Source organism: Canis lupus, chromosome 5 (assembly GCF_048164855.1).
Source record: "Canis lupus baileyi chromosome 5, mCanLup2.hap1, whole genome shotgun sequence".
Taxonomy (NCBI): Eukaryota; Metazoa; Chordata; class Mammalia; order Carnivora; family Canidae; genus Canis; species Canis lupus.
The window spans coordinates 11,998,161-12,018,144 of record NC_132842.1 but is presented as its reverse complement, the minus strand read 5'-3'; the positions used below and the strand labels follow the sequence as shown (position 1 = coordinate 12,018,144).

General features: G+C 37.6%; 1 protein-coding gene across 1 annotated transcript in view; it reads left to right on the top strand.

The window, feature by feature from the left end:
• MALRD1 (MAM and LDL receptor class A domain containing 1) overlaps nt 1-19,984 on the top strand; it is a 755,529-nt gene that overhangs the window by 220,941 nt on the left and 514,604 nt on the right. The window contains 1 exon segment of the mRNA XM_072825144.1: nt 6,240-6,327. Coding sequence (XP_072681245.1) covers nt 6,240-6,327 — 88 coding nt within the window.

Here is a 19,984-nt window from a genome sequence, read left to right as displayed (position 1 = left end):
TGGTTTGCGGAGTGTCAAGTAGCAAATTAGTTTCAAACTGGTTAACATTTATCTGTATTAAATGTAGGCATATTAGGCAACTATGTTGAGGGAGAGAGGGAACTCACCCAAATTTTGGCCCTTCTTATACATTTGAAACTACATGGAAGCTAATGTAGCAGAATACCTGCAGTGTTTTGCCAACCCTTTTAACAAATATGGAAAGAAAATCAATTTCATATGATCTGAATACTTAGAAATTATTTTTTAAGGTATCTGTTTCTGTTGTTCAAGAATAACAGAAAGAGGGCAGCCCCAGTGGGGGGTGATAAATAAATTTCCCCAGTGGGGGAATAAATAAATAAATCTTAAAAAAAAGAATAACAGAAATAATTCTATTTAAATAAGGAAACATGAATGATATTTCGAATGATCTTATTTCTCCTCTGCCACATTCCCTGTCCTTGATTTTTTTTTAAATCTCTGCTCTCAATACAACAGAAGCTCAGATGGGAAAAGATTCTGTGGGCGTTAAAGTTGCTAGGCCAACAGCAGGTGAGTGGTCATCTCCGGAAGACTCCAACAATTTATACCCATTTAGTTCAGAATAGTATAAAATGAGGTATTATATAAGAGAAAAGGAGGCTGAATTGATACAAACATTGTAATTTACGCACACATTGGGGGAGTCCTAGTGCTTCCACAAATTAAATATATCAGGAGTGTAGCACCATCCAGCTACACAGCTGGGAGGTAATTCTCCATGGATTTTTTGTGTTCTTCACAGCTCAATCTCTGAGTGAAGAGTGTGTTTGAATAGCCTTTATCCTGAGACATTTGCTTACAAATTCCAAATTAAGCCCCCTTTCTCCTTCCCTCCCATCCTCTCTCTCTCTCTCTGGAGTTGAAGATGAGCATGTATACCAGCAGCTTATAACAGCTAGTCTCCTAATGTCTGGGATCTTCTTCTGCAAAGGAAAACATCTGATTGAGGGAGACAAGTGGAAGGAATTTTTCTAAGTGATGCTTTTTGCTTTCCTTCTCAATCAAGGATTTGGTGTCTTCTGTCAGTATCTGTGTATGAAACATTGGCAAGCTACCTTGTTAGCTGGTGAGTAGGGTAAAGTGTCAGATCCTTCATGGTTTCTGACCTAACATGCACAAGGAATTGGAAACTCAAATGCCTATGGGAACCAGGCAAAGGACATGAATTGGAAGTAGGTCAGGTGTTAAATAATAAATGACAACTGTCAGCCTTAGAGTTATATTTTTAATAGGGAATAATCAGACTGTAACAACCACAGGACCGTATCTTTTTGTGAAATAATCCTACTTTAAAAATATTTGTCAACCTGTTCTCCTTGAAAGCACTGTTTTGGCTAAACCACACTCCTGGGAGCTGGGTTATAACCATTTTGTCTCTTCTGTCCTAGATGGTGAGAAACCATCAAGATAACTTTTTTAAAAATTCTTTTTGGTAACTATGGAAACACTTGGCATAATGCCAAAGCACACAGTCATTGAAGAATAAAAAATTCTTAGGAAGCCATATATTATGCCTGACATTAGGTAAGAAGAAATAGGGTATAATGCCAAAATATCAATAAAAATTGTTGTCATGATTTTTTCCCAAAATAGGATCTTACACAGGTGAGGCACATCAGATACTTTCTCTAAGTAATCATTCTATAGCACTTCCCTTACTTATCTATCCCAGCATTTTATTTCATCTCTTCTAGTACCGTGACTTTATTTTTATTATACATTTCTATGCTCAGGTGTATACACAATTTAAGTAGAGCTTTTGTGGCCCACGTTTGATGATAGTGTTCCTATGTATAGTATAATAATTGGAAAACTCTAATTATTCTGCAGTTTTTGTATTTGGTATGGCCAGAGACATATAAAAAAAAAGACAAAGAGAAACATAAAATTTGTTAGACAAAAATCTAAGTTATATTTCATTGAAGTTAGTTTCAAGGTTATATAAAAAATTCCAGCAGTGATTTAAAAGCCTTTTTATGTTGAATCTAGCAAATGTTTCCCTAAATATTAGCGTAGAAAGTTTAAGATCCTAAACTGACTTTCTATGAGCCCCTTAAATTTTAGGTTATACGGTAAAATATCGGATAGTTGTCTAAATGTGTTTATAGGAGTTTGGCTACATCAAACTGTTAGTCAACTATAAAAAACAGGGTAAAGGAATTTTTATGTCTTTCATTTTCTTTGTCTTTGCATTTTTAACTATGAAAATAGTAAATGAAAATAAGTGGACATCATTAACAAGTAAAATGGAAAACAAATATTCTCTGGGGAGGTATTAGTGGATTACAAGAGAATGTTCATAGCTGAATTAAAATGGTGTAATAATTGAGATTACAATGTAATAATTATAAAATTCCATGCATGAAATTAGTGATTTAGAAAACAGTAAAAATAGTAATTGAGATAATAATGATTTGTGGCAATAAGTATAGAATAAATGTTTTTATTTGTTTATTGAGGTATAGTTTATTTAAGTAAAATTCATCTTGTTTAGGTGATCAGCTCTATGAATTTCAGTAAACTCACACAGTTGTGTAACCACCACCACAAGTAAGAAAATATTTCTCTCATCCTCTCAGATTCCCCATTCCTCCATGTCATAGATCCCCAGAGCCCCTGACAACACTCATCGGATTTCTTTCTCCGTAGTTTTGCCTATTCTGGAATGTTGTATAAATGGATTGATCAAGTATGTAACCTTTTGAGACTGGCTTATTTGGCTTAGGTATAATGCTTTTGTGATGCGCAACTGTTGTTATATGTACCACTAGTTTTTCTTATTGCTGAGTGGCATTCCATCGTATAGATCTCCCACAAGTTTCTTTACTGTTTACCAGTTGAAGGATATTTGGATTGTTTTCACTTTGTGAGCAGGTGTTTGTTTGGCATGGCTTCATTTCTCTTGAGTAAGCAAATACCTATATGTGGGATTGCCACATTATAGAGAAGTATGTTTAATTTTATAAGAAACTGACAAACCATTTTCCAAACCATTTTGGATTCCCATCAGCAATGCATCAGAGTTGCTCCACATTGAGTGTATATTGTTGTTTAATCTTAGAGAAGAAATCCTTTATTTCAAGTCTTCCTGAAGATTATATCAAAAATTGATATGTTTGAATTTTGTATTCTTTCACAAACTTGGGATGGTTAAAATAGTAGGTGACAGGTTGAATTAATGCCATTTTTTTATTTCCCGTGAGTTAATTCTCACATATGTACATATATATGTTAGGAAATTGAAGGTATTTTAGTAAAATTATAATTGTGTGTTACATATATATGATAATGGGAGTTTCCAGATCATTTAAAATGCTTGGTTAGAAATTCAGAACTTCCTAAATATAGAGATAAATGAGTTCTAGCAAGTCTTGAGACCCTTATTAATAGTTGAGTCTTTGGTTATATTAGAACTAAAAGTCGCAATGTAGTTGACAAAGCCATCTTGTCTTTAGTTGGAGCACCTAGATGTGGCAGCCCATGAAAAGAACAACTTAAAAGCACTGCATTACTTTACAAAATTTCCAAGCCAGTGATAGTTCTAATGTAAGTAGAATTGGCCTGTACGGATAATGCAGGTCGTTTAGACCAAACTGGAATTTCCAATTGCCCTTTAAGTAATTCAGTAAGGTACTAATGGCACTTAAGAGTAAAATGTGGCTTCTCTAATTTCCTGGATGGCAATACTGCCCTGCATACTATAATGTTTGTGTTTTAATATTCTCCCATTTATTCTGGGAAAAACACCAGAAATGAAAGTGAATTTTTCAGAACAGAGACACTTGGGTTTCTTCTTTTTTGTGTGACTATGTTCTTAGGATTAGTTTCTTAGGATGACATGCAAAGCTTTTCGCAAGACCACATTTAAATGTAGGACAAGGTAGAATAAAACCTGAACATTCATACATTCATAACTTTTTTTTTTTTTTTTAGTGGTTGGCTTAATTAAATTCTCAAAGAGGCTGAGACTGCAAATATACATACAAACAGTATTTCAACTTGAAGCTATTGTTCTCAACAATGTTAATGTTTAAAGGGTCAGGAAATTGAATGTATTTTGGTAAAAATTATGATTATATTGTATCTCAGCACAAGACCCAACTGTCTTCTGCCTCAGATTATTTTTTTTTTGTCATCTTCTTGGCACTTAATGCTGATACAAGCACTATCAAAATGCTTCTTATGTAGTATGCAGTGAACTAGAATAGAAATAAGCCTTTGCAAACAGAATCCACTCAGAGGTACTACTTACCTAGTGTGGCCCACAAATGAGAAAATTTACAATTTTCACAAATGACTATTGTTTAAATTTATGGCTGCATAATGACAACAAAAAAATACTTTTGAACAGTGAGCGCATATTCTCAAGTGGAGCTATACATGTATATATCCACAAAGTTAGCTTACAGATATTTTTATGCAGAAGAACTGTGCTTTCCATAAACTTTGGGATTTTGATGTCATTTTCGATTGATTGATTGATTGGAGTTCAATTTGGCAACATATATATAACACCCAGTGCTCATCCCTTCAAGTGCCCCCCTCAGTGTTGGTGTCATTTTCTATCCCTCCTTCTTAGTAAACTAATATAATCATGAGCAGTGTACCAAAATCAATGTTTCCTCTTATTTACCCTAATTTCTCCTTTCTTGCATCTTCTCAGCTTTTGTCTCAGCCATGTCCTATGTTGTACTGCAGTAGGATAGGCCTATTGATCCAGGGAATTTATTAGTAATCAATCTTTGTGTTTGCCTTTTTCCTCTGGCTTACCCAAATTCAGTCTTTTTTGTTTTAATAGAACAAAAAATATTTTCTTACAGTAGGTTCTGTCAAATTCTGACAGTTTTTTGTTTATTAGAATAATTGTATGGTTTTCTACTGGGTATTCTTTTTTTTTTTTTTTCTACTGGGTATTCTTTATGCATTTTTGTTTTCTCTGCCTATATATTTCTTTCATTCATGATAGTGGAGAAACTAAGGGTGCATTTTATATATGGAGTGATCCATTATAAAGCACCAAGACACTCCTGCATAGTACTGATAAATAAATGTTCTTCTGGCAATATTAAGTGGAATACATTTACCCATTAGTTAGATATATAAACCTTTCCCACATTGATTAATTTCCTAACTGACAAATTATGGAGAAAACTGGTAATTCTCAAGAAAGACTAGGAAGTTGGGGGAAGATGTCAAGAGGTTTGAGGTCAGTAATTTGATCTTTTAAAAATTTCCTACCTCTAAGACTCTCATAAATAATGTGTGAGACAAGTTTGGATAGAAGCTAAGAATTTTTAAAAAATGAAATAAAATTTTAACTCCCATATATAACATTTGTAAGGAGAAAAAAAACATTTGTAAGGAGAAATGCAACAGAAACATATATTCACATAATAGTGGGAGAAAAGAATGTGTTTTCTGAGTTTGCTTGAAGTTCTTCATTATTAAATTATAGCAGGATTCCTGTTCAGTATGCAACATATTTGCATAAGTATTAAAATAATTTATCATGATTAATTCCATTATAGCAAATTTCAGCCCTAATCACAATCTGCCATATAACCTAGTGGTTTGTCAGTATTTCATGTTTTACTGGAGGTTTGGTGGAATTGCAACTCCTGTAAGAGCATAGATGTCATCGGCATTCGCTGTGATTAATGCGGTTCTGAAGGAGATCTAATAACGATTAGCCAGTTTCATAAAGTGTTACAGAATAAGGTCGGTGTGAGAAAAATTCTAAAGCTCTTAAAAATGTACATTCTAGCAAGTACCTCTGGCTGCAAATTGGATTTCTTGAACAATGAGGAGGTTTAACCTTGGAAACAGATGAACTCCTTGGGCAAAGGTGGGAAAAGGAGACCATGATTTGCCTTCAAATACTCAAAGGATCAGAAAAAAAATAGGACAAGTCTAGAATTAAAGGTTGAAAGTTATAGGGAAGAAGATATCAATCTGACCTATTATAATTTCAGAAAATCACTAGAAACACGATGAGTTTTGTGGGTCTAATGGGCCCAATAAGGAACAGAAATTCCTGTTACTGGAATTATTTAGGTAGGGACAAGATGCCTATTTTATAAATACTATTGGAAAGTATTTTTTTAATGGTTCAGAAAAAAATTTCTCTTTAAGTAAATTGATTTTTTATCCTATCATGTGGTTTTCATAAGTTAATGTCCTTCACAATAGCAACAGATTTCTTGTATTTTTCTTAGACTTTGGTGGAGGCTTTTGTAGGAGATGGCTTCACTGGAGACATTGCAATCGATGATTTGTCATTCATGGACTGTGCCCTCTACCTTGGCAAAGAAGAATATTTTAATATATGAGTATTTTCAAACTTGTTTACTTTAAAAGGCACTGTTGAGGAAATCAATATTTCATTTCCACACATATTCTAAGAATACCCTTCTGTTCTTACTAGTATATTAATCCTGGAAAAGATTATTGTGAATTGTTGCTAGTAATTAGTCTTAGTATCTTTGTAAAGATAGTAAAGAGGTTTGAATCAGTTGTGCTTCTGTCTCATCCTGTGGAAAATATTAAGAAATCTTGTCTGAAGTTAAACTGTAATTCCATTATATTTGAGGGGTTATAATAACCAAACTGGTTACCTTATAATTACATTGTTTTGGAGACTGTATTAATCTCTCTCAGTTACATTGAGAGTTGTTCTCCTGTCAGTCCGCACTAAATATTCCTAAGGATTGTTGTCAACCGCTTCTTCTCCATGTTATGCCTTTCTTTTATTAAAAAACAAATATAAGTTTCCTAGATTTGTCCCCATTCTCAACCTTTACCCTGAAATCCAGACTTGTATACTAATTCCCTATTAAACGTCTCAACTTAGATGTCTGGTAGACATCTCGACGGTAATGAAGGGAAATAACCTAAAACAAGCCTACAATAAATTAAAATAAAACTAAAACACCCCAGAAAAAGCTCATTCCAGGCAGTGTGTAGTAATCTACTGGTTATCAAGCTCTTGGGTAATCCTGATACCGAGGCTGTAGGCTCAGTATGGCAAGGTGGGGAGCACAGTTTCCTTCTTGAAGAGATCAGAGGCAAGGTAATTTAAAAATGAATTGCAATAATCCATGTAGTGAGCACTCTCAAGTGCTGAAAACTTAACCTTTAGTCCTGCTCCATCAATGTAGTGTTCTTGGTTGGAAGAACACCAGCCTCTCCCTGGACATAATCAGGGCTGGATTCCAGTTCTTTCAGTTGTAGCTCTGGGACTCAGCTCTGATCCTCCACCTCATCATCCTGGCAGGATTAATTCCCTTAGCCACTCCATGTAGTGGTTTCTGAAGAACTCTGCACAAAGCTAAATCCCTCTCTGGACAAGGTCAGGCAAAAAGGAAATCAATAATTCAATGAGTTGACCCTTATATCTCCATGGCTGCTAGTGAATTCTTGATTATTAATTGTCCCCTCAATCTTGCCATTCTTCCATGCCTCCCTTTCTCAGTAAATGACAATATATTTCTACTTGTTTATTTTTCATGAACAAATCTGGTTTGCCACTAGCTTCAGATATATCAAGAGTCGACCACTTCTCATTACTCTCCCCTCCCAAGCCACTGTTGTGTCTGCATGGATTATTATAGTTGCCTTTTAAATTATCTCTGCTTCTACCCTTGAGAATATAATTTGTTCTCAAAGCAGCAGGCAGACTTATCATTTTTCAAACTTAGATAAGATCATGTCATCCTATCATCAGAGTCTTCCTATGACATCCTGTTTTTTTTCAGAGCAAAAGCCAGACTTCTATAGTAGCTTCCAAGGTGTGCTTGACTGGTCCCCTCAGACCTCTCATACTTCACCTTCCAGCCCTGTGCCTCTACTTGACAACTATACGTCCTCTTAGCTAATCCTTAAATACTCCAACCCGTTTATGCCTCAGGGCTTTTACACCTTCTTGTCCCTCATCCTGGAATGTACTTCCTCCAGCTAGGCACTTGACTTCCTTCCACACAGAGTCTCTTCCTTGTCTGACATTTTCTTTCTCCGTATGGTTATATTTCTATTTTCCCCAACAATAATGTTAGCTGCATGATAGCAGGGATTTTTGTCTTATCACTGCCTTATCTCCAGGAGCTTAAACAGTTTCTGGCACGTAATATTACTCAATATTAACATTTGTTGGTGAATGGGTAGATAGATGCCTAGTATCTTTTCAAGTGTTTTATATACTTTTGTTACATATTTTAGTTTGTTATTCTTGCTAAGATAATATTCAGATGCAAAACAATGATATATGCCAGCTTTTGTTGAAAGCCAAACCTCAGTGGCTTGTAACCACAAGCATTTATTTCTTGATCTCAAGCATGTGAGTGGGCATAGAACAATAATGGCAAAAATACATATTTATTCATAGATCTTTTTAGTTCTATAGAGCTTCAAGCAGTGTACTACTTTTCCTGTTTATCTGGGATCAAAGCTAAGGACAAAGGTCCTATGTGACATATTCTGTTGTCAAGTAGAAGGAGAGGAAAAAGAAATCACATTTAAAGCTTCTGTTGGGACATGGTATGCATAATGTCTGCTCATGTGCATTGATCAGAGCAAGTCATGTGGTCAAGCCCAACAAGTGGGTTGGGAAGCATTCTCAATGGACAAGAAGCTTGGCAAAGGTAGGGAATACGGAAAGTCCTTCTGAGAGAGAGTGAGCTGATACCATTCACCACTCGTATGTAGCATCTTATATAATCCTCTAACATTTTATTTTATTATTTTATTTTATTTTAATTCTTTTAGAGAGAGAGAATGCATGCATATATATACACACCTGCGAATGGCTAAGGTGGAGGTGTAGAGAAAGGCAGAGGGAGAGAGAGAGGATCTTAAGCAGGCTCCACGCCCAGCACAGAGCCTCATGTGGGGCTCAATCTCACAACCTTGAAATCATGACAAGACTCGATCACTTGACTGACTGAGCCACCCAGGCACCCCAGTCCTCTAACTTTTTGAATCTAGAATAATGTCTAGTCCATTGCCAGTGAAGAGCTCTTAAATGTTGGATAGGATTGATATCTTTATTATCCCAATTTTATGGAGCAAACTGAGAAGGGAATAACCTGCCCAAGGCTACCTAGCTAAAAAGTGACAAATTATGTCTGCTTCTTAGGACTAGTGTTAACCATTTCATACCACTCATCCAACACTAACCTCACAAGGGAGAGAATACAATTTCTACTTTATAGATGTGAAAAATTAAACGTAGTAAAGAGCATAAATGATATGGATAACAGTACATAGTTGAAGGGGAAAATGAGAGTTTCACCTAAGCTTATTTGATTTCAGTGGCCAGGGCTTTTCCCAAATGACCTCTAACTTTGAGCTTAGAGAGCATCACCGAGACCAGTGGCAGAGGATAACATAAAAGAATATTAAAAGGAAACACAAACTACTGCCAATACTGTTGCTACTCTAGTTATCTTGGTTACTTATATTCTGTGGCTGATGATTTCAAAGGAGAGAGAGAAGGGTGGCCAGACTCAGAAGCAGAGATATGAAGTATCAGTTATAGATCATTTGTCCTGATTTTCTGGTTCAAGTTTTGGACAAAAAAATACGGAATTTAAAAAACTGCCTGAACTGTGTGGTTTTAATGTTGGCTTCATAACAAAAGAAACACTGGGTTGAAACCACAGAGCCTGTTGAAACTATAGGTTTCTTAAAGGAATTTTATGTCATCTTGCCATAAGATGAAAATACAAATAGAAATTTGGTTTTCAATAAAAATATTGCTTTTGATGATTATCAATTTTTTTTCTTCTGTTAGCTGAGATGGGATCAGGGCATATAGATTCCCTTACAGACATTGATTTGTTTCCAGTATAAGCTGATTATTTATCTACAGCACTTTTCTTCCTTGGCTAATAAACCAAAACAAAAACTTAAAAATACACACAGATGCAAAATATTCACCTAATCCCCAAGGTATGAATCGGCACATTACTTGCAACTTTTATTTTATACTAAGTGTCCATAAGGAGTTACTTATTTCATTTTTGCCTATTCCCTCAAAATCAGCCTCTTCCCCCCTCATTCCTTGTTCCTCTAATGATATTACTATTTTCTAGCAACCCAGGATTGAAATTCCACAGTATTCTTTGACTTTTCCTTTAACATTGCCTACTTGCAAACCTTGCTGACTCCAACTTCACAATATTTTTTCTGTTTTTTTCCATTGTTACCTTAGTTCAAAACAGTGTTGACTCAAATGGTAACCTTTTAACTGCAAACTTTCATTATTTTTCCCTCAGTAGTATGTATGCCACCAACTTCGTTTCCTTTCACTTTTTCCAACAGCATTATTATTTACTTTTCCAGGCCAACTCTTTCTCAATTTCTCACTTCCAGTTGTTTCTTTTTTTTTATTTTTTTTTATTTTTTTTCAGTTGTTTCTAACTTAATTTTCAAATCCATTCTCTATTATGGATTGTAGCTTCTTTGTTTCAATATCTTGATGAATGTAGATTCTTATTTTAAAACCAATCCAGAAGGATACTAGAGGAAAGACTTTTTAAACAAGATTAATTGCATTTCTAGGGAAAGTAGACAAACTTAACCATGCAATAGAATCCTATGATTTTTTTTGCATCAGCGTATGATGATGTTGTTCATTCCCTGAATAGACAATGATGGAGGATTATGGCAAAGTCAAATACCCTCACTTTGAATCAGATCATTAGAATATATTATTATTATTATTAAGAAAGTATTATTGCCAGTCAATATTCAGATTTAAAAATAAGTACCCCAAAGGAAATATCTGTTTTGCATTATTCTTTTTCCATACTACACGCGAAAAGCAAGAAAAAAATTCTCTTCGGCAGAACACATGTGGCAATTTCTATCTTGCTTCAAGGATTATTTGTGAGATAGCTGGGGTATTTGTAAAACTAAAGCCATAACTGCATGGGATCACAACATACTGTTTACAAACTGAAAAGAAATTGCCTACATGTTTTTCATCCTATTCTAAAAATACAGAATTCAGCAATATAAAAATTATTACTTGTAAAAATATCAATTATTAGAATGAATATCAGTATCCAAAGATATTAGTGTATTATTTTTTCAGGAAAGTTGTTAACAAAGTTAGTAGTGTATCTTGCAACTGATGATGGCTTAAAATTTAGAGAGTATGGTAACTATTTATAGGATGCTTAAGCATAGTTTTTATGTCTGAATGTTTTTTGTTATTGTCAATTTTAAAATGACTGAGCTGATTAAATTTTTGGCATCCCTCCTCATTAACCTCAGTGTCTCACCAGCTTTGTGTATAAATGCTTGTTCAAGTCCCCCTTCTTTCTGCAAAGAGTAATGTTTGCTTCAGTGCAAATGAAAAGGCAAGGGGAAAAGTTTGAGTACTTTTGTCTTCATTTTTAAGATCTTGCCTGCAGCTTTTTATCTTAGAATGTTAAGCTGTTAAGTCTATCTATTTGTCTCAGAATAATACATTCCATAAAAGCATTTTGTTTTAAGGTCTTTCTTCCATATCTTTCAAAAGGAAATACAGACTCTGAAAAAAATGCAAATTATTGGAAATATTTATAGTTCAATAAAAGATTCAAGGGGATCCCTGGGTGGCGCAGCGGTTGGCGCCTGCCTTTGGCCCAGGGCGCGATCCTGGAGACCTGGGATCGAATCCCACATCGGGCTCCCGGTGCATGGAGCCTGCTTCTCCTTCTGCCTGTGTCTCTGCCTCTCTCTCTCTCTCTCTCTCTCTCTCTCTGTGACTATCATAAATAAATAAAAATTAAAAAAAAATTAAAGATTCAAGGCAAAAAATCAAGAAATTTGAGACTCATGTTTGCAATCTTAAATATTCTGATTTTAGCAGGTTTGGTGTAGTCTTGAAAAATATAGGAAATATATAGGAATATTAACAATATATAGAAATATATAGAAAATATTAGCAAATATATAGGGGAAAAATAGGCCAAAGCCTGTGGTCCATTCAACTTAATATTTTTATTTGTTTCTAGAAAATAAAATTGGGCAAATAAATAACTTTAATCTATTTTATAGTTAAAACTTTATTTTGTCATCTTTTAATAGAGGGAAATGCTAATTTAAACAGCATAAGGCTGTTAAAGTACTTAGATTTTTAGCTTGAAAATTGTTCAACTTCTACTTCAGTCTAGTTGTAGTCACATTCATGTATGATACAGTACCTTTAAAGATGGAAAATACTCTGTGCCACCTAGAAAATTTCATTGGATACATGAGTGAAAGCAATAACATTTGAAAAAGAGTGGATTTGTTACTGTAGACAGGGAAAAAAAGGAATTGCATAATGTGTGGTAAATAGCTGTATCACATAGTTGTTATAAATCATATCCAGAGAATAGCTAAGTTTTAGTAAAACCTACTGTCCTGGAAAGGAGACCTAACACAGGCATTCAGTACACTTATGCTGAGTATAGTTGTTTTACCTTGTGTGTATGACCAAATTGCTGTATTCAGTGCAATAGGAAGAATGTACACTTTTCTCTTGGAGATATTTAAGATTTTTCAATTGTCTGAAGAGCGATTATATTTAAACTTTAAGTAGACTTTTAGGCTTTTATTTTTTTTATTTTTTATTTTTTATAATTTTGTGTTTTTTTAAATTTTTTTATTTATTTATGATAGTCACAGAGAGAGAGAGAGAGAGGCAGAGACACAGGCAGAGGGAGAAGCAGGCTCCATGCACCGGGAGCCCGACGTGGGATTCGATCCCGGGTCTCCAGGATCGCGCCCTGGGACAAAGGCAGGCGCCAAACCGCTGCGCTACCCAGGGATCCCGACTTTTAGGTTTTTAAATTGAATATATCTCTTAACATCAGAAGTCACAAGAAAAACATAGATATTATCACCTAGACATAGAGGAAGAACAACTAGACATATCAGTCAGGTAATTCACACAGTTATGGTAAATTAAAGGCGGTAATAATTTATCAAGGACTAGAGATGTTAAAATATTGGTTTTATTTTCTTAATTACCAATGTAGGAGTGGCTGTAGGGAATGAAGTCTAGTATAAAACCAATTGGAAAATCTCCTTAATTGGAAAGATTATATTAGGGCAGCATGAATTATATTTGCTACAAGTATTCATAGAACAAGAAGTTAGAACATTGGGTCCATCTGGAGCCCGAGTCCTTTTCTTAGGATGACAGGTGTGCAGGTGAGTTGGTTTCCCCGTGGCTTAGGGATATGGAGGATCAGATCAGCTATACTAATCTCTGCTTCTTAGTGAGTGTAAATTTCAGTCATCTGCATTTCACCTTTGCAATTTTGTTTAATATGCAAAGCTGTTTGTTTAAAGAGACTTAACTCTATCATTGCTATCAACTCTAGCCTTTTAAGCAAGTATAGGTTAGAAATAATCATCATAACCTTTGCAATGGACTGAATGTTTATGTCCTCCCAGTATTCATATGTTGAAACCCTCAAACCCAATGGGATGCTGTTTGGAAGGTATGGGGGGTGCTTTTAGAGGTAAATAGAGCTAAAGTAGGTCACAGAAGTGCTGCCCCCAACAAGGGATTAGTGCTCTTATGAGAAGAGGCAGAGATCTCTCTCTGCACACATGCACCAAGGAAAAAGCTGAGAGGACATAACCAAGAACTCAACCATGCTGTCACTCCAATCTTAGACTTTCAGCCTCCAGAACTCTGAGAAATTTGTTTAAGCCACCCAGTCTATGGTATTCTGGTATAGCAGCCCAAGCTGACAGGTATATCATTCTAGGTATATTTCACTCTTAAAATTGTTCAAAATTCATAGTTTAAAAAATAATTGAACTTACCCATATACTATGAAGTAATCTCTAGTATCGCCTGAGTTGAGAGTATGATACTTTAGGAATTACTGCTTGAAATTATTGCAGAGTAGAATAAGTTGACTTTCATGCTCTTTAGATGAAAAATCTAGATCATCTGCACAGGTCAGAGAATGTGTCAGGAAGCTTGCAGTCCTTTGCATGCCTCAGTCTCCAAATTGTGACTTGGCCTAACCATGTTTCAGGCCTGTGATTTACTTCTATATGCCAGATCTCAAGGAATCAGTTGCAACTCCACCTTTATAGATAGTTAAAACAACACCATATCCAAAATTTGGCTCTGGAGTAAAAGACACACTTTTCTCTATTTACTCTTCTGTTGCTCTCAAATACAAACATATTGAACTTACTTGGTTTTTAAGATGTACTAATTCTGGTAGACTAACAGGGTAGTGAAGACAGGACAAAGTATTTCAAGATCTTAGTTTCTTTTTTAGAGTACTGGTCCTTTGACCTGTCATTGCTGGCTCACTTCTGATGTACATATACAAAATGAGTTGTCTCTATTTTTCCTGAGCATTGGCCTATGAGCCTTCTTTTTCTGATACCCACTCATGTTCATGATTTGTTCTTAAGAGGAACTGTTTCTTCATATAAGTTGAAATCAGGCCTAAGGATGCAGTTAGGACTACTGTTTTAATAATATGAAAGACCAGGCGATCTGAACACTGTAACACTACATATACCCAGAAATGTCAAATATAATATGCATGTATTTAAATGTTGAGTGTAAAAAACAAATCCCCAGATGAGAGGAACAGAGTATGGAAAAAATAGAACAGAAGGCATAATGTGACTGTTAGAATTAAGTAACAAAATATAGGATAGATGAGAGGGAAGAAAAGAGTAAGATAGGGCCAAAGGGGATATACCACCCCTTGCCTGGAGGCACCACTGGGGTTCCAAAAGAAATGACTCAAAGTTGATCTAAAAGAACTCTTGTACACTAGGTGATAAAGAAAAGATAGCAAATTATGGTAACCATAGTCCAAAGAAGCCCCCAGCGATCCCCATCTCTTGGTGTTTGTGCCTTGTGTACCGGTCCCCTCCCACACTAAGTAGGACTGACCTGTGTATAATGATGCACATGGCAATGACAGTGTATAATTTCCAAATCTAGGCTTCCCCTATCTTCTCTTGGATCAGTCTGAGGGGAAGCCAGATGCCATGTGAAAAGGATAGTCAAGTAGCCCTATGGGGAAAGAAGGGGAAAGAAGACTCCTGCCAGTAGTAGCACTAACTTCTCAGGATTGTGAGTGAACTCCCTTAGAAGCAGATATTCCAGCCCCAATCCAGCCTTCAGATGATAACATCCTTGGCTAACATCTTTGATAGCATTCTTATGAGACCCTGAGTCTGAATCACACCAAGCTAACTAAGCCTTTTCTATACTTCAGTCTCCTGGAAACTGTGCCAGATAATAAGTGTTTATTATCTGAGCTTCTAAAGTCTGTGGAGGTTAGTTATGCAAAACCAGAAAGCCAATAAGTAAACATATGGAAGGATTCCAAGCCTAAGAAAATAGCATGACATTTTTTTTTAAAGGGCAGAACATTAAAAAAAAAAATCCTGTTGGCTTTCTTGAAATGAGAAATAAATTCAATGAAATAAAAATCTCAGTGGATGAATTAAATAACTAAAAGATAACCGCAAGGAGGGGAAGATGGCGGAAGAGTAGGGTCCCCAAATCACCTGTCTCCACCAAATTCCCTAGAAAACCTTCAAATTATCCTGAAAATCTATGAATTCGGCCTGAGAATTAAAGAGAGACCAGCTGGAATGCAACAGTGAGAAGAGTTTGCGCTTCTATCAAGGTAGGAAGACGGGAAAAAAGAAATAAAGAAACAAAGGCCTCCAAGGGGGAGGGGCCCCGCGAGGAGCCGGGCTGAGGCCGGGGCGAGTGTCCCCAGGACAGGAGAGCCCCGTCCCGGAGGGGCAGGAGCTGCACCGACCTTCCCGGGGGAAAGGGGCTCGCGGGGAGGTGGAGCAGGACCCAGGAGGGCGGGGATGCCCTCGGGCTCCCGGGGACACTAACAGACACCTGCGCCCCGGGAGAGTGCGCCGAGCTCCCTAAGGGCTGCAGCGCACGGCGGGACCCGGAGCAGCTCGGAGGGGCTCGGGCGGCGGCGGCTCCGCGGAGGGGGCTGCGGGGCGGGAGCTCGGAGGGGCTCGGGCAGAGGAAGAGGCTCCGTGCGGAGGGGGCTGCGCGGTTCCAGGAGCAGCTCGGAGGGGCACGGGCGGCGGCTCCGCGGAGGCGGCTGCGGGGCGGGAGCGCGAATCCAACAGCGCAGGCGCCGGAACACAGGGCGCCGGGACACAGCTCAGGATCCGGCCTCCCCCGGGACAGGCAGAGGCCGGGAGGGCCCAGGACAGCGAGGACGCTCCTGCCCCAGCTGAGCAGATCAGCGGCCCCGCCCCGGAGCCTCCAGGCCCTGCAGACGGAGAGCTCCGGAGTTCCTGCGGGGCTGAATCCAGGTTTCCAGAGCTGCCCCGCCACTAGGGCTGTTGCTCCTGGGGCCTCACGGGGTAAACAACCCCCACTGAGCCCTGCACCAGGCAGGGGCACAGCAGCTCCCCCAACTGCTAACACCTGAAAATCAACACAGCAGGCCTCTCCCCCAGAAGACCAGCTAGACTGACAACTTCCAGGGGAAGCCAAGGGACTTAAAGTACACAGAATCAGAAGATACTCCCCCGTGGTTCTTTTTGTTTTGTTTTGTTTTGTTTTTGTTTTGTTTTGTTTTGTTTTGTTTTGCTTTTTGATTTGTTTCCTTCCCCCACCCCCCTTTTTTCTCCTTTCTTTCTTTTTCTTTCTCTTTTTCTTCTTTTTTTTTCGTTTTTTTTTCCTCTTTCTCTTTTCTTTCCTTCTTTCTCTCCTCTCTTTTTCTCCTTTTCCCAATACAACTTGCTTTTGGCCACTCTGCACTGAGCAAAATGACTAGAAGGAAAACCTCACCTCAAAAGAAAGAATCAGAAACAGTCCTCTCTCCCACAGAGTTACAAAATCTGGATTACAATTCAATGTCAGAAAGCCAATTCAGAAGCACTATTATACAGCTACTGGTGGCTCTAGAAAAAAGCATAAAGGACTCAAGAGACTTCATGACTGCAGAATTTAGAGCTAATCAGGTAGAAATTAAAAATCAATTGAATGAGATGCAATCCAAACTAGAAGTCCTAACGACGAGGGTTAACGAGGTGGAAGAAGGAGTGAGTGACATAGAAGACAAGTTGATAGCAAAGAGGGAAACTGAGGAAAAAAGAGACAAACAATGAAAAGACCATGAAGATAGATTAAGGGAAATAAACGACAGCCTGAGGAAGAAAAACCTACCTTTAATTGGTGTTCCCGAGGGTGCCGAAAGGGACAGAGGGCCAGAATATGTATTTGAACAAATTCTAGCTGAAAACTTTCCTAATCTGGGAAGGGAAACAGGCATTCAGATCCAGGAAATAGAGAGATACCCCCCCCCCTAAAATCAATAAAAACCGTTCAACACCTGGACATTTAAGAGTGAAGCTTGCAAATTCCAAAGATAAGGAGAAGATCCTTAAAGCAGCAAGAGACAAGAAATCCCTGACTTTTATGGGGAGGAGTATTAGGGTAACAGCAGACCTCTCCACAGAGACCTGGTAGGCCAGAAAGGGCTGGCAGGATATATTCAGGGTCCTAAATGAGAAGAACATGCAGCCAAGAATCCTTTATCCAGCAAGGCTCTCATTCAAAATGGAATGAGAGATAAAGAGCTTCCAAGACAGGCCCAACTAAAAGAATATGTGACCTCCAAACCAGCTCTGCAGGAAATTTTAAGGGGGACTCTTAAAATTCCCCTTTAAGAAGAAGTTCAGTGGAACATTCCACAAAAACAAGGACTGAATAGTTATCATGATGACACTAAATTCATATCTCTCAATAGTAACTCTGAATGTGAACGGGCTTAATGACCCCATCAAAAAGCGCAGGGTTTCAGACTGGATAAAAAAGCAGGACCCATCTATTTGCTGTCTACAAGAGACTCATTTTAGACAGAAGGACACCTACAGCCTGAAAATAAAAGGTTGGAGAACCATTTACCATTCGAATGGTCCTCAAAAGAAAGCAGGGGTAGCCATCCTTATAATAGATAAACTAAAATTTACCCCAAAGACTGTAGTGAGAGATGAAGAGGGACACTATATCATACTTAAAGGATCTATTCAACAAGAGGACTTAACAATCCTCAATATATATGCCCCGAATGTGGGAGCTGCCAAATATATCAATCAATTATTAACCAAAGTGAAGAAATACTTAGATAATAATACACTTCTACTTGGTGACTTCAATCTAGCTTTCTATACTCGATAGGTCTTCTAAGCACAACATCTCCAAAGAAACGAGAGCTTTAAATGATACACTGGACCAGATGGATTTCACAGATATCTACAGAACTTTACATCCAAACTCAACTGAATACACATTCTTCTCAAGTGCACATGGAACGTTCTCCAGAATAGACCACATATTGGGTCACAAATCGGGTCTGAACCGATACCAAAAGATTGGGATCGTCCCCTGCATATTCTCAGACCATAATGCCTTGAAATTAGAACTAAATCACAACAAGAAGTTTGGAAGGACCTCAAACACGTGGAGGTTAAGGACCATCCTGCTAAAAGATGAAAGGGTCAACCAGGAAATTAAGGAAGAATTAAAAAGATTCATGGAAACTAATGCGAATGAAGATACAACCATCCAAAATCTTTGGGATGCAGCAAAAGCAGTCCTAAGGGGGAAATACATCGCAATACAAGCATCCATTCAAAAATTGGAAAGAACTCAAATACAAAAGCTAACCTTACACATAAAGGAGCTAGAGAAAAAACAGCAAATAGATCCTACACCCAAGAGAAGAAGGGAGTTAATAAAGATTCGAGCAGAACTCAACGAAATCGAGACCAGAAGCACTGTGGAACAGATCAACAGAACCAGGAGTTGGTTCTTTGAAAGAATTAATAAGATAGATAAACCATTAGCCAGCCTTATTCAAAAGAAGAGAGAGAAGACTCAAATTAATAAAATCATGAATGAGAAAGGAGAGATCACTACCAACACCAAGGAAATACAAACGATTTTAAAAACATATTATGAACAGCTATACGCCAATAAATTAGGCAATCTAGGAGAAATGGACGCATTCCTGGAAAGCCCCAAACTACCAAAACTGGAACAGGAAGAAATAGAAAACCTGAAGAGGCCAATAACCAGGGAGGAAATTGAAGCAGTCATCAAAAACCTCCCAAGACACAAGAGTCCAGGGCCAGATGGCTTCCCAGGGGAATTTTATCAAACGTTTAAAGAAGAAACCATACCTATTCTCCTAAAGCTGTTTGGAAAGATAGAAAGAGATGGAGTACTGCCAAATTCGTTCTATGAGGCCAGCATCACCTTAATTCCAAAACCAGACAAAGACCCCATCAAAAAGGAGAATTACAGACCAATATCCCTGATGAACATGGATGCAAAAATTCTCAACAAGATACTGGCCAATAGGATCCAACAATACATTAAGAAAATTATTCACCATGACCAAGTAGGATTTATCCCTGGGACACAAGGCTGGTTCAACACCCGTAAAACAATCAATGTGATTCATCAGATCAGCAAGAGAAAAACCAAGAACCATATGATCCCCTCATTAGATGCAGAGAAAGCATTTGACAAAACACAGCATCCATTCCTGATCAAAACTCTTCAGAGTGTAGGAATAGAGGGAACATTCCTCGACATCTTAAAAGCCATCTATGAAAAGCCCACAGCAAATATAATTCTCAATGGGGAAGCACTGGGAGCCTTTCCCCTAAGATCAGGAACAAGACAGGGATGTCCACTCTCACCACTGCTGTTCAACATAGTATTGGAAGTCCTAGCCTCAGCAATCAGACAACAAAAAGACATTAAAGGCATTCACATTGGCAAAGAAGAAGTCAAACTCTCCCTCTTCGCCGATGACCTGATACTCTACATAGAAAACCCAAAAGTCTCCACCCCAAAATTGCTAGAACTCATACAGCAATTCGGTAGCGTGGCAGGATACAAAATCAATGCCCAGAAATCAGTGGCATTTCTATACACTAACAA